The following is a 21,339-nucleotide window of genomic DNA, read 5'->3' on the forward strand; positions in this document are numbered from 1 at the left end:
CTGATTTGTGTCCATTTATTCTTTTGCGTAGCAACTGCCCAGTTTGCCCAATGTACACGGCAGAGGGGCATTGCTGGCACATGATGGCATATATCACATTGGTAGATCTGGAGATGAACGAGCCCCTGATAGTGTGGCTGATGTGATTAGGCCCTATGATGGTGTCCCCTGAATAGATATATGGACACAGTTGGCAACGGGCTTTGTTGCAAGGATAGGTTCCTGGGTTAGTGGTTCTGTTGTGTGGTGTGCGGTTGCTGGTGAGTATTTGCTTCAGGTTGGGGGGCTGTCTGTAGGCAAGGACTGGCCTGTCTCCCAAGATCTGTGAGAGTGATGGGTCGTCCTTCAGGATAGGTTGTAGATCCTTGATGATGCGCTGGAGAGGTTTTAGTTGGGGGCTGAAGGTGACGGCTAGTGGCGTTCTGTTATTTTCTTTGTTGGGCCCGTCCTGTAGTAGGTGACTTCTGGGTACTCTTCTGGCTCTGTCAATCTGTTTCTTCACTTCAGCAGGTCGGTATTGTAGTTTTAAGAACGCTTGATAGAGATCTTGTAGGTGTTTGTCTTTGTCTGAGGGATTGGAGCAAATGTGCTTGTCTCTTAGCGCTTGGCTGTAGACAATGGATCGTGTGGTGTTATCTGGGTGAAAGCTGGAGGCATGTAGGTAGGAATAGCGGTCAGTAGGTTTCTGGTATAGGGTGGTGTTTATGTGACCATCACTTATCAGCACTGTAGTGTCCAGAAAGTGGATCTCTTGTGTCGACTGGTCCAGGCTGAGGTTGATGGTGGGATGGAAAATTGTTGAAATGATGGTGGAATTCTCAAGGGCTTTTTTTCCACGGGTCCAGAGGATGAAGATATCATCAGTGTAGCACAAGTAGAGTAGGGGCGTTAGGGGATGAGTAATGAGGAAGGGTTGTACTAAGTCAGCCATAAAAATGTTGGCATACTGTGGGGCCATGCGGGTACCCATAGCAGTGCCGCTGATTTGAAGGTATACATTGTCCCCAAATGTGAAATAGTTATGGGTGAGGACAAAGTCCATCCCACCATCGTGTGAGACTAGGAGTTTGCCCCAGCACCCTGCCCAAATTATTCCCTCAGCACTATTGTGTGCCTCAATATCTGCCTTGCTCCACCCCCGAGGTGGCTGCATTTCCACCAGAAAACCAGAACATCTTCCAAAGAGCAGCCATGTCAGCTGGGCTAACACCCCACCAGCTTCCTGCTCCTTCGCCTCACACCCTGCTCTTGGAGAAAGAGTGTTGGAAATTAACTCGCTAAGGGGCCTCACATCTATCTGTCAACCACAGATGGATTCATTCAATAATTCTCATTAAGGACAACAAAGGCTCAGCTGCCTTGCACCTCAGGCCAGTCATTACATCTGAGCCAGGCAGGTGTGACTCATGGAGTAAGGCATTCTCCTCTTCCTTGCCTGGGCAGCACTGGAGCCAGCTGGGAGAATCAGCCCCCTGTAAGTACCACTGTGACTGAATGGGCCCTGCAGCTTCATGCAGCCGTCAGCCTGGGCTGTCTCCAGTCAGACTCTGGGACAGGAACACAGGGAATTTCCCTTAACAAGCAGTGCTCCTTTCCCAGTTACATTGTGTAAGACTCTCCCAGCTACTCCAGTGAGTAGGACCAGCCTGCTCAGTTAGGGCGCAATCCTGTGAGATGCTGAAGTCCTCCAAACCAACTGTGAACAAGGAAAATGGAGGAAATCAGCACCTTCTAGGATAAGGTCCATAGGAACATTTGAACCTCTCAGCACCTGGTCCTCTGCTCCAGCTCCTTGGGACACAAATGCCTAGGCTGGCTGCTGCCGTGTCTGCTTATTTTGGGATCCGGTTAAATAAAAGTTGACACACTGCTCCCTGATGGCCCCAACAGATTTGCTCCTTTCCCCACTGCCCCAGCAGTTTCACAGGGGTGGGGGGCATCAGCAAGGAAGGCAGTGATCCCACTTGTTTGGTGCTCCCAGGGCTGGATATTCTCTATGGCCTTGTAACAGCCAGGTTCCAGATGGCTCAAACCCGGTGTTGCCAAACAATGTTAGAAACACCAGGCTCTAGCTCCTTTTTCCTCCTGAACCAAGCATCTTTTGAGCCCAGCTTGACCTGAGCTGAATGTCTGGCCTCCAGATGAAGTGACTGCAGTGGGAGGACCAGCAGGAATGTGTGTGTCCCGCTCTGCCCAGCTGCCCAGGGTTCAGCTCCCTGTCTGCAGCTGGCCCTCAGGCAGGGGATTGAAATCCATTGTAACATAAAAGCCTAGGGAAAGTTTGAGCCCCAGTATTTCCTGTAGGTGTCAGCTCCCTGAGGGTGTTCCCATAACTGAGGTCAATTGGAGCCCAGCCTGTCTGGCATGGAGCATTGCAAGCCATCCTCTTCCTAGCCACCTCAACAGTGGGCAGGCACCGTCCCACGGGAAAGAGGCAGAGGCAGGTCGAGTGAGTGGAGCAGTTCAGCCAGCTCAGCCTTGTGGAGAACGTCCTAATGCAGGGTGCTCCCTGAGGTTCCCATGGGATACTGCAGGATGTGTGCACCCCAGGCCCATCATTGAGGCCGACCGTCCCTGGGGCGCCACAGAAAGTGCTTACTTAAGCTGGCCAAACACCTCCCATGCTGGGATTGGAGGGACACTGTTTGACTTTCCACGCGGCTTTTCTCTGGGCACAAGGGGGGGCTGCTGCTGGCCCTGGGGCGAAGTTGGCCTGAAGGAGGCTTTTCATCCTGACTGCAGGCGATGAAAGGTTGCAGACTGGCTCCCTCAGGTGGGGCAGGTCTTCCTGAGCTCTGCCACCTTGTCACCCCGAAAGATCAGCGGTTGGTGCTGCCGCCCAACTTCCCAGAGAGGTTCTTGCTCTTACCCAGGGCTGCACCCATCCTGCACTGCTCCAGGCTCACCGAGGGACTGATGCTGCCGACAGTGCTTCATCTGCTTGTGCAGCTCCATGCCCATGAAGGGCTTTCTCAGCCACCTGGAAGATGGTGGACATGGGCCTGCTAGCTCCCACAGCTGGCCCTGAATGCTGCTAGGCCCATGTTGCTGGGTGCAGAGGGCAGGCTATAGGTCTTGGGCTGCGGGTCTTGCAGGCCTGTTAAGTAGTGTGGGCCAGGGGCGCTTCTGCTGCAAGCACTGCCACGCCCTGCGGCTGCCACTGGCCATGCTGCCAGTTGGCCACCTCCTCCCTGCTGGGCACCCACTGCTGTGTGGTCCCTGGCCTTCCTGCAGGCGGGCACAGGGACCCTGCCTCCCTGTTGGGCCACTCCCTGGCAGGGGCTGCTCCATAGCAGTGCTTGTAAGGCGGGAACACGCAGGGGCAACCTGGGGGCCTGGCTGCCCAAGGGGCACAGGGAAATGGGGTCTGGAATGGAGCCAGCCATGGGCAGGGGACTCCGCTTGCATTCTGGGCCTGGCCTCCCTGGTGATAGAAGAACCCTTGGAGCCTGTTCTGCAGCTGCTCTGTGAGGCAGCGTCACCTCTTGAGGGCTCTGCTCTTGGCTGCTCAGTGCTGATGGTCAGAGCGCTGTGCTGGCTCTGCATGCTGTGTGGGGTTCTGGCCGTGCCCCTGTGCTACGGAGGGAGATCCCGTGTCCAGGCCAGGCAGCCCGGGGAGGGCAGGGTGAAGCGCACTCTGGGCCTGAGCCGCACAGAGGAGCCTCCCGTCCCAGGGGAACCAGTTGCTTTCTGCCCATCCCAGCCCAGCGTCACAGCGCTGAACTCGCTAGCCAGCAGCTAGCACTAACCCCACCAGCCCAGGATGTGTGCCAGGGCTGGAGGCTGCCACAGGCTGAGATACCTCAGGGCAGGGCTGCTGTCCATGACTTCCGGTGGTGAAGCAGGGCCCGCCAAGGGCTTAGATCCCTGGGGAGCCTTGGCTTGCCTGAGCAGAGCGCTGCGGGCGAGGTGCTGCAGCTCTGAGAGTGAACAGCTGGAGTTCCCTCCAGCTGGGGGAGCAATACGCAATCCTGCCTGCCTCCTGCCCTTCAGCCTTCCTCCTGCAGCAGGCTCTGGTGCCTCTCCTAGGTGGGCCCCCAGCAGAGTCCTACCCCACCTGCTCCGTCACAGAGCTCTGGCTAAGCTGCGTTAATTTAGGTGATGTTTCTTGTGTCCATGAAGCACCCACAGTGCACAAGGCACAGGCCATGCTGGAAGACTCGGACTTGCCCTGAGGAGCTGATGTGCACACACTGATCCCAATGCTAGTGTAGTAACGGCTCTGACTGTCCACTGTTTGGAGCAGGGACTGGCTTTTATTACGTATGCGTACAGCACCTTGCACAATGGGGCCTCGACTGGGGGTGCTAGGTCCTATCGCAGTTCACATAATAAATACATTTTCAACCCCAGGTGCTATGTTAATACAAATTCTAGTCTGATAGGCACACGCCCAACCCAAGGCACTGGGTTCTTAGTCGAACCCATGTTCCTCTTCTTTCGCCATTCTTTGTCTGCTCTTTGTTACCCACACCCATCATGGTGCATCTAGACTGAGGCCCTGAGACGGCAATCAGAGCCATGTAGGAAGATCCTGGGCCCAACAGGAGTTGTGCTGGACTGTATCCAGTAGCTGCTACTGGTGTTGATCTGTAGCTCAGAAGAGCAAAGAATGGCTCGTGCTGCTGTAGGGTTTTATTGGCTGTCTGTACAGCTCTTTCAGCCTCTCCATCGCTAGCGGGTAATGGAGCGTCCCTACACCTCTGACTTATGGGGGGGTGGGGGCATTCAGAGGCTTGCTGTGTGAAAGGGGTCACCAGTACAAAAGTTTGAAAACCACTGAGCTAGATGGGCCATTGGTCAGACCTAATAAGGCCATTCTTATGTAATATGATCAAATCATATTTTGTTCACAACGACTTAAATTCTGCTGCAGTGAATTGTGGTCTGTTGTCCATCACTAGTTATTCTGGAAGACAGAAGTGAGCAAAAGGCGGGGGGGGGGGGGGGCACGGGCCGGGGTCTCCCAGCTCCCGGGGGGTGTGTGTGGGGCACGGGGCAGGCTGGGGTCTCCCAGCTCCCGGGGGGGGGGCACGGGACGGGCCCTCCCAGTTCCCGGGGGGGGGGGGGGCGGGCCGGGGTCTCCCCGCTCCCGGGGGGGGGGGGGCACGGGGCGGGCCGGGGTCTCCCAGCTCCCGGGGGGGGGGGGGCACGGGGCGGGCCGGGGTCTCCCAGCTCCCGGGGGGCGGGGGGGCACGGGGCGGGCCGGGGTCTCCCAGCTCCCGGGGGGCGGGGGGGCACGGGGCGGGCCGGGGTCTCCCAGCTCCCGGGGGGCGGGGGGGCACGGGGCGGGCCGGGGTCTCCCAGCTCCCGGGGGGCGGGGGGGCACGGGGCGGGCCGGGGTCTCCCAGCTCCCGGGGGGCGGGGGGGCACGGGGCGGGTCTCCCAGCTCCCGGGGAGGGGCCCACGGGACGGGCCGGGGTCTCCCAGCTCCCGGGGGGGGGGCACGGGCCGGGTCTCCCAGCTCCCGGGGGGGGGCCCACGGGACGGGCCGGGGTCTCCCAGCTCCCGGGGGGACACGGGGGGGCAGCGTGCCCAGGACTCCCCCCTACGCTCTGGGAGCGGGGCCGAGCCCACCCCACGGGCACCGGGGCTCCAGGAGCGGCTGAGCCCGCCGCGCCCGGTTCTCTCCGCGCCCCGCCCTGGGGGCCCGCGGCTGCGCGGACCCGGGCGCGGCGCCCAAGCGGCCCGACTCTATGGTCACAGCGCGAGATAGAGAAAGCCCATTGGCAGCCCAGCCCCTCCTCGCGCTCTCTCCCTCTCCTCAACATAGGAGGACCGGAAGGAGCGGTTGATATCCCAGAGCTCCGCGCGGCTTCGCTCCTTCTCCTTCCGGTGTGGTCTCGTTCGAGTTGGGGCAGGTGGGGCCGGTCGGGAAAATCTGCGTCCATCCTCTGCGGGGAGGCGCCGGGGGGGCCTTTCGGTGGGAGGGTCGAGGTGTGGGGAGCCGGGGGCGCTTGTTGGGGCCGGGGAAAATGGGAGGCGGCCCGGGAGATGGTGTGGGGAAGCTGGCAGCGGCGGCGGGGGGACGCTGGAGGGGGGGCGGGGGCCGGAGACTGGCTGGGGAGGGGGGAAGCTGGAGGGGGTGGGGGCCGGAGACTGGCTGGGGGAGGGGGGAAGCTGGAGGGGGTGGGGGCCGGAGACTAGCTGGAGGGGGTGGGGGCCGGAGACTGGCTGGGGGGAGGGGGAAGCTGGAGGGGGTGGGGGCCGGAGACTGGCTGGGGGGGAGGGGGAAGCTGGAGGGGGTGGGGGCCGGAGACTGGCTGGGGGGGAGGGGGAAGCTGGAGGGGGTGGGGGCCGGAGACTGGCGGGGGGGGGGGGGGAAGCTGGAGGGGGTGGGGGCCGGAGACTGGCTGGGGGGGGGGGGGGAAGCTGGAGGGGGTGGGGGCCGGAGACTGGCTGGGGGGGGGGGGGAAGCTGGAGGGGGTGGGGGCCGGAGACTGGCTGGGGGGGGGGGGGGAAGCTGGAGGGGGTGGGGGCCGGAGACTGGCTGGGGGGGGGGGGGGGAAGCTGGAGGGGGGGGGGGCCGGAGACTGGCTGGGGGGGGGGGGGAAGCTGGAGGGGGTGGGGGCCGGAGACTGGCTGGGGGGGGGGGGGAAGCTGGAGGGGGTGGGGGCCGGAGACTGGCTGGGGGGGGGGGGAAGCTGGAGGGGGTGGGGGCCGGAGACTGGCTGGGGGGGGGGGGGGAAGCTGGAGGGGGTGGGGGCCGGAGACTGGCTGGGGGGGGGGGGGAAGCTGGAGGGGGTGGGGGCCGGAGACTGGCTGGGGGGGGGGGGAAGCTGGGGGGGGTGGGGGCCGGAGACTGGCTGGGGGGGGGGGGAAGCTGGGGGGGGTGGGGGCCGGAGACTGGCTGGGGGGGGTGGGGGCCGGAGACTGGCTGGGGGGGGGGGGAAGCTGGAGGGGGTGGGGGCCGGAGACTGGCTGGGGGGGGGGGGAAGCTGGGGGGGTGGGGGCCGGAGACTGGCTGGGGGGGGGGGGAAGCTGGAGGGGGTGGGGGCCGGAGACTGGCTGGGGGAGGGGGGAAGCTGGAGGGGGTGGGGGCCGGAGACTGGCTGGGGGGGGGGGGGAAGCTGGAGGGGGTGGGGGCCGGAGACTGGCTGGAGGGGGTGGGGGCCGGAGACTGGCTGGGGGGGGGGGGGGAAGCTGGAGGGGGTGGGGGCCGGAGACTGGCTGGGGGGGGGGGGGAAGCTGGAGGGGGTGGGGGCCGGAGACTGGCTGGGGGGGGGGGGGAAGCTGGAGGGGGTGGGGGCCGGAGACTGGCTGGGGGGGGAGGAAGCTGTGCACGGCCCGGGGGCTGACCCGCTGACCCTCTCCCCACAGACATGGCGATCCGCTACCCCATGGCTGTCGGCCTCAATAAGGGCCACAAGGTGACGAAGAACGTGTCGAAGCCCCGGCAGTGCCGCCGCAGAGGGGTGAGTGAGCGGGCGGCGGGGCAGCCCGGAGCCGCTGGCCTGACCCAGCGCGGCTGGGGCGGTGTGCGTCTGAGCCGCCTCGGGGTGCTGCGCCCACGGCTCGCCGCATGTCTGGCTGCTAGAGCTGAGCTGGGCCGTACTGAACACCCTGCAGGTAGCTGGCTTGTGCCCGCCTCTGGGCCAGGTTTGCGGGGGCGCGATGGCTTGCTGAGGCCATGGCCGGTGCCTGGGAAGTGCAGGCTGGCCGTAGACTGATGTTTGGTGGGGGCTGTACCAGGGCTAAGAAGCCAGACCGTGACCGTGGCTTGCAGCTGTTGAGACAGTCAGGAAGTTACCCTTTGCCCTGAGTAGTCACTGCACAGACCCATGCAGGTTTAATACATAGAGGCCTTAATACATGCGAGGCGTGACTCAGCGGGCAATGGAGAGCTCTACGGGCTAAGTCCTGGTCAGTTCTGCTGATCACTGTCCTTGTGGCAGAGCCCCATTGGTGCTGGATGGCTTTAGAATGGGTTGGTTTCTGTAAATTGGGATACAGATAAAGATCTGAAATGTATGGCGTGGAATGAGTATTTAAACAAGTGAATGCACATTCTTTGCCATTACAGTAAGTCTTCACTTAAAGTCATCCCGGTTAACGTCGTTTCATTGCTGATCAATCAGGGAACATGCTCATTTAAAGTTGTGCAATGCTCCCTTATAATGTTGTTTGGCAGCCACCAGCTTTGTCCACTGCTTTCAGTTTTGCAGCAAGCTGGTGGGGGCTTGGAACCAGGGTGGAGCGGCAGCCCCCCATCAGCTCCCCGCTCCCCTAAATTCCCTGTCCCTCCCCCCACTGCCATGTGCTGCTCCTGACCTCTACCTTGCAGCTGCTTCCCAAGCCTCCTGCTTGCTGTGTGTGTGGGGGGGCTGTCAGGGTCCCCCCCTGCTCCTGCACGCCCCGCTTACCCCATCTTCCATAGAGCGGAGCGGGGGACATGACAGGAGTCAGGATGGAGGGAGCTTCCTGACAGCAGCTGCGATCTCAGCTTGCTGATCTACTTAACAAGGCAGTGTACTTAAGAGTGGGGTGAGCTTACTTAAAGGGAAATGCACATCACACACACAGTGTGTTTCTCTGTCTGCTATGCTGTCTCCCCTTCCTCCATTTGTGCTGCCTTGTAGAGTGTGAGGCTATATTAACAACATGTTAACCCTTGAGGGCTCAGCCGAGTACTAGTTCATCATTTAGCATTAAGGCATTCCCTGGGAAATATCCCACCCTCTGACTTCACCACCTCAACCAAGCTTCACAATCATCATTGCTGTGTACAGTATTAAATTGTTTGTTTAAAACTTATACTGTGTGTGTGTATATATGTGTGTGTGTGTATATATATATATGTGTATATATATATATATATATATATATATATATATATATATATATATAAATAAATAAAGTCTCTTGTCTGGTGAAAAAAATTTCCTTGGAACCTATCCCCCCCATTTACATTAATTTTGATGCGGAAATTGGATTCGCTTAACATTGTTTTGCTTAAAGTCGCATTTTTCAGGAACGTAACTACAACGTTAAGTGACGAGTTACTGAACATCGTGGGTTATTTGTCTGGTGTCTAAGGTGTGCTAAGCACATGACAAAACAAATGGAGGCAAGGTATCTGCCCTGAAGAGTGAACTCTTTCCCATAAAACAGCAGATGGGAGGAGAGAGTAGTGAGATAAGATGTAATATAGAATTGTAGGACTGGAAGGGACCTCAAGAGGTCTTCTGGTCCGGTCTTCTGCACTTATTGCAGGACTAAGTATTATCTGGACTATCCCTGAGAGGTGTTTGTCTAACCTGCTCTTAAAAATCTCTATTAATGGAGATTCCACAGCCTCCCTGGACAATTTATTCCATTGTTTAACCAGCCTGACAGGAAGTTTTTTCTAATGTCCATCCTAAACAGCCCTTGCTGCAATTTAAGCCCACTGCATATATTTATTTGTGTTGATGATGTACATGTGTAGATTGTAACTTTTTCCTTATTTGAGGAAGCGTGACATGTAAGAGGCATAGACTTGACTTGACAGCGGTGAGAGACGTAGCAGTAGTGTTATGGTGGTGGTATGTTCCAGAGTGTGAATGCACTGAAAGTTGTGCATGTGCTCAAGCTTCTCCTGGTGGTGCTGCTGCTGAGTGGAGGCTCTTACAGTGGGGGGGGGCTACCAGAGGGTCACTGATTGCTGGTGGGATTAAGATTTTAGTAGCAGTCTGTCATAGGCATGAATTGCAGCATGTACTTTCACACCAGGATAATGGACCCAAATAAATAGCATTTGATTGGTTAATTTCAGTTCTTGACATTTTGAAATTCTTGTGTTTGCCAGTGTTCTAAAACCTATGTCCCTTGAGGAAAGCTGCTTCAGATTGCTTTTGGTCCTTGTGGTTGATCTGGCTGCTGTGGAATAGTGTTATCGGTGGTAGTGTTGGATCTGTGCTGTAAGGTGTTACCTGACCCTGCACAGGACTGTGCATGTAGGGGAGAATATTTGCCTATTGGTGTTAAGATGTTAATTGCTAATTGGCCAAACAGTGAGGCCCAACACTCAACTCACTGGCATTTCCTTGCCTGCAAGTCGGGAATGAGATACTTTGTCAGAGTTGGAGGGCTGGGGGTTCAGGACTGGAATAGAGGGAGCTGCTTCAAACCGTGACGATGCAGCAGCCGTGAGGCTGAAGAGCTGCCCTGTGCCTGCCTCTACTGAAATCGCTCTCTCCGCCCAGTGAAAAAATATGGTTGTGGTGTGGCAAGCAGCGAGGCCGTCTGTGTGAAACGGACACCGTCAAGGGGAGAATGACTACGGCAGGCAGCTGGGCTGGGGTTCCTGGGGGGCATGAATGACAGCTGGCTGAGTTCAGGGCTAAACTGAGAGATTAATAAGACTAGGACTTTTCCGTTTGGAAGAGAGAGGACTAAGGAGGGGGCTGTGATAGAGGTCTATAAAATCATGACTGGTGTGGAGAAAGTAAATAAGGACGTGTTGTTCAAAAAAGAACTAGATAAGTTCATGGAGGATACATCCATCAATGGCTATTAGCCAGGATGGGCAGGGATGGTGTCCCTAGCCTCTGTCTGCCTGAAACTTCCCTCTGAAGCACCTGGCATTGGCCACTGTCAGAAAACAGGATACTGGGCTAGATGGACCTTTGGTCTGACCCAGTATGGCCGTTCGTATGTTCTGTCCTACTAATACCTCTGAGCCTTCACCAGATGCTGGCCACTGGCCTTTATCTATAGAGATGGAAGATACTGGATTTATGACAAGGTGTCAGTTTTTTGAGGCTGGGAGAGGCCTCATTTGCAGGTCAATGTGCTATTAACCTGGGAGAGCCTGTTTCACAAGGGACTAGCTCTGCTTTCCCTCCTTCCAGTTGGGGCTTGTAGTATATACACACTGTGGCTGTGGGGAGCCTGCTTAAGGAGATACAAGTACAGTGCTGCACATTCTAGAAAGATGAGTGGTGGCTCTTCTGACTGCTGCACCTCTGTGCTGTGGAGGTGAGTGGGTCTGGATAGCTGAGGGAAAGCAGGACATGCTCAAGGGAAATGGAATTTCCCAGTGAATGCATTTGTACATGCCAGGTGATGTGTGAATCTACCCTGGTGGAACTTTTCTTCCTAACCCTAAATAGTTATATGTGAGGCTTTATATCCTTTCCAAAATCCTTGGGTTTTTTAGTATTTAATAGAACTCTGGATATTCTTGTTATCCATATGTTGAATCCTAAACTCTTGGCTTGAGTTAGCCTATGGAACTCACTGCCACAAGATATTTGTGTGGGGTTTGAGTGTATTGTACAGTATTCAGAGTAACAGCCGTGTTAGTCTGTATTTGCAAAAAAAAGCAAAGGAGGACTTGTGGCACCTTAGAGACTAACCAGTTTATTTGAGCATAAGCTTTCGTGAGCTACAGCTCACTTCATCGGATGACAGTATGCATCCGATGAAGTGAGCTGTAGCTCACGAAAGCTTATGCTCAAATAAACTGGTTAGTCTCTAAGGTGCCACAAGTCCTCCTTTGCTTTTATTGTACAGTAGAACCTCAAAGATAGAGAGTTACAGAGTGACCAGTCAATTGGACACCATGGGGAAGTGGAAGTAAGCTATCAGGCCAAACCAATCAGCAAATACTGTACTGTGCCTGTATTGCATCTTAAAGGTAGGCACATCTGGGCTGTCTGACCTGACCCCCAACCCTTACTCACTATGGCGAGGGGAAGTCACTTATAGGTAGGAAGTGGTGAATGCTATTTTCCCCTCTCCCTGCCCCCTGGCTGGAAGGGGGACAAATTTGCAAGCTCAGAGCCTGGGGAAAGAAACTTCCCAAACTGCTACTGAACCCTGGCCTGGAGTGTAAACTGCTGGAGCCTGAGCTCCTGCCTGTATGCTGTGCTCTGGAGTAGCAGCTCACTTTTAAAGGACTGCAGCCCGTGCCCACTGAAACCCATCACCCTTGCAGCCAAGGGCCTAGAACCACCTGCCTATCCCCACTCCCACTTGCCAGGCAGCCACTGCAGAGCTAAGCCACTGCTCTGAGCAGTCCACCCTGAGAAGCATCCCATAACAGCTTGTTCAGAGTTATGAACAACCTCCATTCCTGAAGTGTCCGTAACTCTGAGGTTCTATTGGATCTGTTTTGAATTTGCCTCCTTTCATTTTCATTGAATGTCCCCTTTAAATATAGTGTGCAGCACCACAGCCTGGAATTACAAGATGATTCTCCAAACCACTTAAAACATCTCAAACATTCAGAGAATTAGAGTTCAGCCCTGTAGAGCTTCTGCACACAGGACATGAGGTGCCGTGGCATCTTTAGCTGCCTCACCCCCCATCCATTCTCAAGGTAATGCAGATTGGAAAAAATCCAACTATACATATACAATGATGGGATCCAATTTAGCTGTTACCATTCAAGAAAGAGATCTCGGAGTTATTGTGGAGAGTTCTCTGAAAACATCTGTTCAATGTGCAGCAGCAGTCAAAAAAGGTAACAATGTTAGGAACCTTTCAGAAAGAGAGAGATAAGAAGACAAAATATCATGATGCTGCTATATAAATCATGGTACGCCCACATCTTGAATGCTGGGTGCAGTTCTGGTTACCTCATCTCAAAAAAAAAAAAAAAAAAAAAAAAATATGGAACAACTTCTATATGAGAAGAGAGACTGGGAGTTCTCAGCTTGGAAAAGAGATGACTAAGGGGGGAGATGACTGAGATCTATAAAATCATGACTGGGGTGGAGAAAGTGAATAAGGAAGTGTTATTTACTCCTCTGCAAGAACCAGGGGTCACCAAATGAAATTAACAGGAAGCAGGTTTAAAACAAGCAAAAGGAAGTATTCACACAATGCACAGTCAACCTGTGGAACTTGCTGCCAAGGGGATGTTGTGAAGGCTAAAACTATAACGGTTCAAAAAAGAACTAGATAACTTCATGGAGGATAGGTCCATCAATGACTGTTAGCCGGGATGGGCAGGGATGCAGCCCCACACTCTAGGTGTTGCTAGTCTCTGACTGCTAAAAGCTGGGAATGGAGACTGGATGGATCACTTGATGATTACCTGTTCTGTTCATTCCCTCTGAAGCACCTGGCACTGGTCACTGTCGGAAGACAGGCTATTAGGCTAGATGTACCATTGGTCTGACTCAGTGTGGCCCCTCTTACGTTCTTTATCATCCTTCCTTAGCAGCCACCTCTGTCCTGCTTCTCTTAGCCAAGCCTACAGCCCCAGGGAAGGAGCATACACAATTTGCACTTAAATCCAGAGTTTTGTTAATCTGGGTTAACCTATGCTTTATTTTTTGTATTCTTGTCACACCTACAATGCACGAGGCGCTGTCCATGCAGGAGGACTGCCTATTTACGCAGACTTACAGCACATTCTTCTCAAACCTTGCTTCTTAAACTTGCCTTGTTCCTGCATCTGGCTCTGTTCTAGTTTGCCAGATGTATCTGAAATGTCATCTTGCTGCTGTTGTAACAAATGGGAAATGAACAATTTCCCAAGGAGATCCTGTTTTCCTTCAGAAGCTGGAGTATCCCAGCTGGAATGTGCAGTACCTGTGGAGGGAGGACTAGCCAGCTGGCTCTGTATGTGCAGATGACTGAAGTACAAGTGGCAGTTTGTTGAGTTGGTAAAGTTCAGGTGTTTGCCATGTCAGGCAAGAGTGCAGAGCCCCAGGGCCTACAAGTGACATGGAAATTAGAGTAAAGCCTGTGCAGTCTCCTGCTGGGGTCTACCTAGAGCTCCCAGTAAACAGTTACACCCTTCTTTCCAAACTGAATGCAGGTCGTGCTGGGTGCGTGAAAGATGCTTCAGGTGTCACTCGTACCAGAATCACTGCAGTCCTGGCTCTTCAGCAAATTCCAGTTGCCTGCAACATATGGCCCAACCACTAACTTAGCAAGGCTTTAGGCAAATAACATTTCCCCTCGCCTCTTACACGCTCACACTGAACCATTGTTTCTCTGCAGCGCCTGACCAAACACACTAAGTTTGTACGAGACATGATCAGAGAGGTCTGTGGCTTTGCCCCCTATGAGAAACGTGCTATGGAATTGCTGAAAGTTTCCAAGGACAAGCGGGCTCTGAAGTTCATAAAGAAAAGGGTAAGTGAATTTAACATCTTACTTCAGAGGATGTGTCCAGCTTTGCTAGCTCCTCTTCCCTTCCCCCACCCCCACCCCACAAGTCAGAGGATCCCACCCTACAGCAGACTTGGCTCTGTCCTTATTCAATGCTTTGAGCAATCAGGAGCCTGGTGGAGGCATGGCGTAGGAGAGCAGCAACAGCTATGCCTGTCCTAAGTTTAGCTCAGTGATGGAGAGAACTTAGAGGCGCTCCCTTGAAGAGGAGGCCCTGAAGGGTGATCCAGAACTTGCTTTGCAAGGGTGATGGGAGTGAGACTGAGCTGGATTCATCCAGCTAACCCAGTGACTTGGACCAGAAGGAAGTAAAGCTCAAAACTGCTCTGAGCATGCAACAGAGCTACTGGGATTTGGGCAGGGAGAGGAGCTGGCTGGGGTTGTTCCATCAAACTGAAGGAGCCCCTGTTCTTCAAGCCTATGTTTGTGCTCCACAGTACAGGCCTTCAACTGTGAACATGTATCTCCTTTGTCTCCCAAAACAGCCTGGCCAATGTTTGGCAGAATAAGAAAGGCACCCTACTACAGCACCAGCATCAAATGCTGCAACTGCTCACTGTGCTGCTTTCTTTCTTACACAGGTTGGTACTCACATTCGGGCCAAGCGAAAACGTGAGGAGCTCAGCAATGTTCTGGCAGCTATGAGGAAGGCTGCTGCCAAGAAGGATTAAGCTGCAAAAACTCCTGTAACTCATTAAAGTGTGTTCAGAGAATCCGGCAGTATGATGGTGTTATTAGCAACTTGACAACTGGAGACCGCTTGCCATGGGGGAGTGGAGGGGAAGGGACAGTGCTGAAATACCTCCAAGAGTAACAAAGGGTTAAACTTGGCCTGTGTCTTGCTTTGGATAAATGTTAATTTTAGATTTGAGAGACAAGGTGTGTGAGGTAACATTTTGTTAGCCCTAGACCTGAAGAAGAGCTCTGTGAAAGCTTGTCTCTCTCTCCAAAAGAAGTTGGTCCAATAAAACACTATCTGACACACTTTGTCTCTCTGCTTGGACCAACATGGCCACAACACCGCAAAATTACATTTGTCTGGTGTGGAACAACCAGCATGTCATTATCCCAGACAGGTGAGTGGGAGGAAGGGGTAGTGAGGCTGTATGTTCAATGCTTCTCAATTTTGTTGCTTAAGGCATACCCATGCAAGTGTCTTGTAGGATTTAATAGGCCTGCCCCTTTAGTTAAGGAGTGGCAAACTGAGCTTGTGGTGAGGGCTGAATTACTATTTCAAGGGGAATATGGGGATTAGGAGTAAGAGTTGCACTAGCAAGAGTCAAAATGTGAGTCTCATCCATCTGCTGTGTAAGTCTCGAAGTTGTAGATGCATATGAGCCACTTAATCAACTCCAGGCTTGGAAAACAGCATAATACAGGAGTGCAGTGGCTTGTCCTCCAAGGCAAGGCACTCCTGCTGAGCCCAAGCTGCCTTTGAGGAGGGTAAGCTGGGACCTATATTCACCAGCCGTTTAATTAAAGAATGACAGCTGGAAGTCTCAGCAGGTTCTGGGGAGAGCTCCTCCCACAGAAAGCAGGAGCTAGGGTTGGCTGCTCTTAAAGAATCACTTCAGCTCTAGAGCACAGGTGGCTAGAGTAAAGGACTCATCTGCAACCAACCATTGAAGATGAAGTGAAAAACCAGGATCTAGCCCTGTTCCTTTTTACAGAGCTTTCTCTGAGCTGCCATAACCTCTTGACTATGTACATGCCTATTTCAGTGGGGAATAAACTGCTACCACTATTCCTAGCTGCATAGGGAAACTTAGTTTTTAATCACTTACATATCAGTAAATCCCATCTTCAGTAGATGAGGCAGGACAGACTAGTGCAACGCAGACCCACATCTTATTAGAAATATTTTAATCAGGTCATAATTCAAATCCCTTCGTAAACGTAAGTGGGAAATGCCTCACAGTAACCAAGGCAGCAGCAAATTAAGCCATAATTAATTTCAGTGGCTGCGCAGCAGCAATATTCATGCTCCAAGTGTTACCTGTCCCAGGCCATCTCGCTTTTGGGGTGGAGTAGAGCAGTCAGGGACGGACCCTTAGTACAAACGGTTCACATCAGTCATCCTCCAGGGGTATCAAGTTCTGGAAACACTATGTCAAATATTTTGTTGTAGTGCTCAACAAAATGCACTTCTAGTCCCTCTGTAATGAAGTCAGCAAGATCATAGTAATCCTTCTTGTTCTCTGATGGGAGAATGATACAGGTAACACCAGCTCGCTTGGCCTAGGGAGGAAAGAACACCATTATATGGACTGTGGTAGGAAGTGTATTTAGCAAAGGAAAATTTGTGGAACATGTCTTTGCTGGAAGAAGTAATTCCCCTTCATTGTGCATAGTCCTGGATTTTACAGATTAAGGCCTGTATCTTTATCTTTGTCACTATCCAAAAATTTTCCTCCACATTAAGAGATGCCAAGGATAATTGAAATGGAAAGTATCTAAGGCTGCCTTGTTTGGTCTTAGCCAGGAAACTCTTTAGGGGACCTGAATTAAAAATAATTTGCTTGGATAGTTTAGACAAGGTCTGCAAGATTTTAAAACCTTGGTCTAACCAAGGTCAGGCTGTACAATTTAGAGACAATGCACTGGTTAGCAAGGGCTAAGCAGGCTACACTTTGCCCGCCATCAGTAGAAGTTACCAATGCTTCCTTCAGAGAAGCAAACCTACCCCTATCCTTAAAAACCCACAATAGGCCCCTCAGTCTTCCAGAAGCCCTTCAAGCCAGATAATCTTCAGTTACCAGCCTATTCCTTGGCAAAACTGTTACCAAAGCCGCCACCACCACGCAAGGTTTTCCAACATGCTAGATACTCCTTAGGTACAGCACAGGGACAGCATTGGTGCCAATAAAAGCTGACCTTGTGGCCACAGGCAAGATCTCCATGCTCACACTGCTGGGCCTGTTTGCAGTGTTGTTGAGCCATGGTGGTCCTGGCCTATTAGAGAGACAAGGTGGGTAAGGGAATCTCTTTTACTGGACCAACTTCTTTTGGGGAAAGAGAGAGCCCTGAAGAAGAGCTCAGTGTAGCTCGAAAGCTTGTGTCTTTCCCAAACAGAAGTTGGTCCAAGAAAAGATATTCCCTCCCCCACCTTGTTTTCACTATTAACACCCACAGGACAGCAGGAGTAGTTGGTCTAGCACTACAGTGCTGCCACTCAGCTAGCACTCGAGGGCCCTCCCCATTGTCATGCACCAGCAGATGATCTTACACAAGAGGAAGGTGCTTACTGCAATAGTCTTCTCCTTGATTCCACCAACAGGAAGAATCTTTCCAGTTAATGACACCTCTCCAGTCATGGCCACGTTTTGCCTCGCTGGACGATTCATGGCCAATGACAGTAAGGCCGTTATTATGGTACATCCTGCGCTTGGCCCGTCCTTGGGGGTTGCTCCCTGGAAAGAGAAAAAGTCACACTCTGACAATCATTCAAACCAAGCAGAGGCTTGTGTGAAATACTTAGTACTGTCATGATGTACACAGATCTGCAGCAGAGCCCACTTCCACACCTTTGTCATTGCCAGCTTAGTATGGTCAGGGGAACAGAAGCCCAGTTCCAGACTTCAGCAGGTCTCCAGCTTTGCTGTCTGATGATGCAACATTTGATTTACTGCATAGATGTTTGGCTGAAATGTCACTGGTGGAATCTTGGATGTAGCCCTGCTCAAACATCACGATTGTCTATACAGCTCTAATATTAGCTTCAGTTCTCTCAGCCAGTGGTTTTCTACCTGTGGTCAATGGACCCATGGGAGTCTGCAGACTACATCTAAGATTTCTAAAGAGATCCTCCACCTCCATTTGAAATTTAGAGGTCCACAAATGAAAAAAGGTTGAAAATCTCTGCTTTAAGACATGGGACACTAGGATTAAAGATACCACAGATTCTGGATGTGCTTACAGGTGAATAGTAATCTAGAAACTCAAACGCATGTAAGCACCTCCTGAAGCACTTCCTTGTATCCTGCATGAAATGTCAACACCCGTTTTCCACTGACCCTGCCCAGGAGGTGGGGACAGGCCAGGTCAGGGGCTTTAAAGCCACAGTGACTATACCAGAGAGGGAATAAAGAAGAGCCTAGAGATTGCAAGGCTAGTCCTCAACAGCATTTAGCAGAGGTACGGTGCCAGAAGAGAGAAAGTTACTGTAACTCTGGTTCTTCCAGATGTGTATTCCAAGTAGGTGTGCCTGCGTGCCAGTGATTTTTGCCTAGCAGTACCTGTAGAGGGACAGCGTTCACACCTCATGTCTGTAGTCCCTCCGTTATGGAGTTGCCCCTACCCCCATTTTCCTTCGCACCAAGACTCCAATGCAGAAGGGATGGCGCGTGGGTCATGGAATACACGTCTGCATGGTATCTCAAAGAGCCACGGTTACAGTAAGTTAACCATTGCTACGTGCTGTCTATTCCAAGTAGGTGATTCACAAGCGGTATCCGTGTAGAGGTGGGGCTTGGTGTCTATCAGAGTAAGCATCGCAGGACCACTCTTCCAACCCTAGCATCTCCTCTGGAAGATGCAGTGATAGCATAATGGTCCGTAAAACATATCTATGGACGACCATGTGGCCGCCCTACAGATGTATAATAATGGAAATATCATTAAGGAAGGCTACTGACATTGCCTGTGCTCTCATCGAAGGGGTCCGTATCTGCTGAGGAGACGTTGCCGATGCTATCTCATACACAGTCCTGATACAAGATGTTATTCCCCTAGAGATGGTCTGTGCAGAGAACACTTGTCCCTTCATGTGGTCTGTGAGGTGAAGCATGAAACAATTCAGTTCTGTTCAGATAAAAGGCTAGAGGCACCATCTAACATATGGAGGCGCTGTTCCTCTGGGGAGGAAAGTGGCTTAGGGAAGAACACAGGCAAATATTCAGCCTTGTTCAGAAGAAACTGGGAGACCACTTTGGGTGTGGCTAAAGCATTACCTTATCCCTGGAGAACTGCGTGTAAGGAGGCCACACCATCAGGGCCTGCAACTCACCCAGCCTCCTGGCAATGGTGATGGCTATCAAGAATGCAGTTTTCTCAGACAAGAGGGGCAGTGGACAGGAAGCAAGAGGCTCAAATGGAGGCCTCATCAGCGCTGTTAAAACCATGTCCAGACCCCACAAGGGGACAGGCTCTCCGACCAGAGGATGCAGGTGAAGAAATCCTTTTAGAAATATCATCATCATAGTGTTGGAGAAAACCGATTTCCCTTGGATAGGGGGATGAAACGTGGATATTGCTGCCAAGTGCTAAGCCTAATTTCTGAAGGTGCAGCAGGTACTCTAAGATGTCCTGGATGAAAGTCACTGTTGGACGGGTTCCAAAACACACCAAAATCCTCTTCCACTTCACTAAGTAGGCCGTCCTAGTGAAAGACTTCCTGCTGTTAAGTAGGACCTGTTGGAGAGCCTCTGAACAACACTCTTCCCCCTTGTTCAGCCATGCCAGAAGGTGAACAGAGCTGATCACCAGATGTAGCTGTGGTCCGTCTGAGGTCGTCAGGATGGAGGAGAAGCAGCATGGGAGGCTGGACTGACAGCAAGGAGATCTGAGAACCGGCACTGTCTTGGTCATGCCAGGGTAATCAGGATGAGTCTGGCTTGATCTGCCTTGAGCTTAGCGATGACCTGGGGAATGACTGGAAGAGAAGGGAAGGCATACAGCAGTCGATTGTTAGCTGCAGTGAAAGGCATCCCCTCCAAGAGCAGAACAGGCAACACTTCCAGTTTTCGCTTGTTGCAAACAGGTCCATTGTGGGGATGTCACCAGTGCAAGGACTCCAGAACTGGTGGAGGAAGGCGAATCAACCTGTACAGAGAATGCAGGGCAGAGTGGTTAACTGTCCTGAGCTACATCTGAAGAAGGAGAAGGCGCAAACTGGACCACCTGGATGCAAGTGGACATGTGGCCCAACAGGCTCAGACACATGTGGACCGTCGTGGAAAGCTGACATTGCAGACTGAGGCACATCTGTGGAATTGCCTACAAGTGGTCAGTCGGCAGGCTGGAGTTGGGTTGTTTGAAGGCTAGAAGAAGGGGTTCAGGAAAGATTTCTTTCACGATGCAATCCCCATCAAGTATGGGCTGTAACTGTTTGATGATATTCTGTATGGGTTCCAGTGGGGGTGGTAAGTGGTGTGCAGTCAGTGTTTTTTCCCCCCCGTATTGAAGCTAGTCTTTTTGAGTGTCCTTGTGTGACACTCTCCTCAGAGCAACCAGAACCATGTTATCTCTCTGCCTTAGCAAGAGAGCTTTGCTGGAGCCTCGACTGTGAGACAGCTCCTGGCCATCCCAGTCTGTCTGCCTCACCAGCCAACTCCTCAAGACTCTGAAACCAGTGCAAACCTTGTCTTGCAGGTAACATTCAGTGAACCGCAGTCCCAGAGTTTCCCAGGCCTGTCTCCCTGCAGTGTCTAGTCCCTCTCACTGGACACTCACAGCTATTAAGTTCACTGCCTCCAAAGAGACAGTGCACACCTTGTTCCTGGGTTAAATCTTGCAGTTTGCAAGCAGAGCTCAGGGTCTGAGGATAGCATAAGTATCTTCTCTCTCAAGCATGGTCCTGGCCCCATTACCATAGTATCTGTGCGCCTCCTGCTATCTTCACAGCCTGCCTTGGAGGTAGGAAGTGCTATTATCCCCACTGTGCAGACTGGGAGCAAGGCAGAGACACAGGGTAACACTAAGGAACATCTACACAGCCTGTGGCAGTGAGCCTCCCAGCCTGGATCAACAGACTCTGGCCAGCAGGACTTGCGCTAACCCACTAAAATCAGCTGTGTAGAGGGCACAATGAGGTTCTGGCTCAGGCTGAAGCTGGGGCTCTGCAACCCATACCCTTCCCTGCACTCCAGCCTGTGCTGCAACGTCTACACAGCTAGTTCTAAGCCAGCTAGCGTGAGTCCCGCAAGTCTGAGTCTGTCACCCAGGCGGGGAGGCTCGCTGCTGCGGGCAGCGTACACATACCTAGTGTGAGTTAGAGGCCTATGAGGATGGAAGTTTTACCAATGTGACCTTGCCCAGCTCACTTTCCCAGGGACTCCGGTGGAGCAGGGAATTGAACCCGGGTCTCCTAGTTCTCAGGCTACCACTTATACAAAGTGGAAGTCATTTCACTTCTGTGCCTGGGTTTCCCCATCTACCCAACAGGGGCAATACTGCCTCAAAAAGTGCTCCAAGATCCCGGCTAAAGAGCAGTGTGCATAGTATCACCTCGCC

The 21,339-nt window shown here is 52.9% G+C and overlaps 2 protein-coding genes across 4 annotated transcripts in view; one reads left to right on the top strand and one right to left on the bottom strand.

Moving 5' to 3' along the window:
- The first annotated feature begins 2,777 nt into the window (after positions 1-2,777).
- RPL36 (ribosomal protein L36) lies at positions 2,778-14,822 on the top strand. 2 transcript variants are annotated; one of them, XM_043535778.1, is made up of 4 exons: positions 2,778-2,782; positions 7,321-7,415; positions 13,939-14,073; positions 14,691-14,822. In XM_043535778.1, the coding sequence occupies exons 2-4, from the start codon at positions 7,323-7,325 to the stop codon at positions 14,778-14,780; spliced, it is 318 nt and encodes a 105-aa protein (XP_043391713.1). In that variant the 5' UTR covers positions 2,778-2,782; positions 7,321-7,322; the 3' UTR covers positions 14,781-14,822. The 2 variants fall into 2 exon arrangements, with proteins under 2 accessions (XP_043391713.1, XP_037741359.1); XM_037885431.2 differs by lacking the exon at positions 2,778-2,782 and adding an exon at positions 5,762-5,861.
- Positions 14,823-15,955: 1,133 nt separating this feature from the next.
- Positions 15,956-21,339, bottom strand: part of LONP1 (lon peptidase 1, mitochondrial) — a 52,328-nt gene continuing 46,944 nt past the window's right edge. Inside the window, exons 17-18 of one of the 2 annotated variants that reach the window (XM_007059628.4) lie at positions 17,355-17,519; positions 15,956-16,347 (exon numbers count right to left, since the gene is read on the bottom strand). In XM_007059628.4, the coding sequence (XP_007059690.3) occupies positions 16,183-16,347; positions 17,355-17,519 (330 nt within the window). In that variant the 3' untranslated portion in view covers positions 15,956-16,182. Of the gene's footprint in view, positions 16,348-17,354; positions 17,520-18,743; positions 19,930-21,339 lie in introns of those variants that run through there. The other variant, XR_005223318.2, reaches the window with a different exon arrangement.

The sequence above is a fragment of the Chelonia mydas genome, chromosome 25 (assembly GCF_015237465.2).
Source record: "Chelonia mydas isolate rCheMyd1 chromosome 25, rCheMyd1.pri.v2, whole genome shotgun sequence".
NCBI lineage: Eukaryota > Metazoa > Chordata > Testudines > Cheloniidae > Chelonia > Chelonia mydas.

Coding starts and splice junctions, on each gene's coding strand:
- RPL36 (XM_043535778.1), top strand. CDS start 7,323: ATGGCGATCCGCTACCCCATGGCTGTCGGCCTCAATAAGGGCCACAAG. Junction 7,416..13,938: donor GGCAGTGCCGCCGCAGAGGG/GTGAGTGAGCGG, acceptor GTTTCTCTGCAG/CGCCTGACCAAACACACTAA. Junction 14,074..14,690: donor TGAAGTTCATAAAGAAAAGG/GTAAGTGAATTT, acceptor TTTCTTACACAG/GTTGGTACTCACATTCGGGC.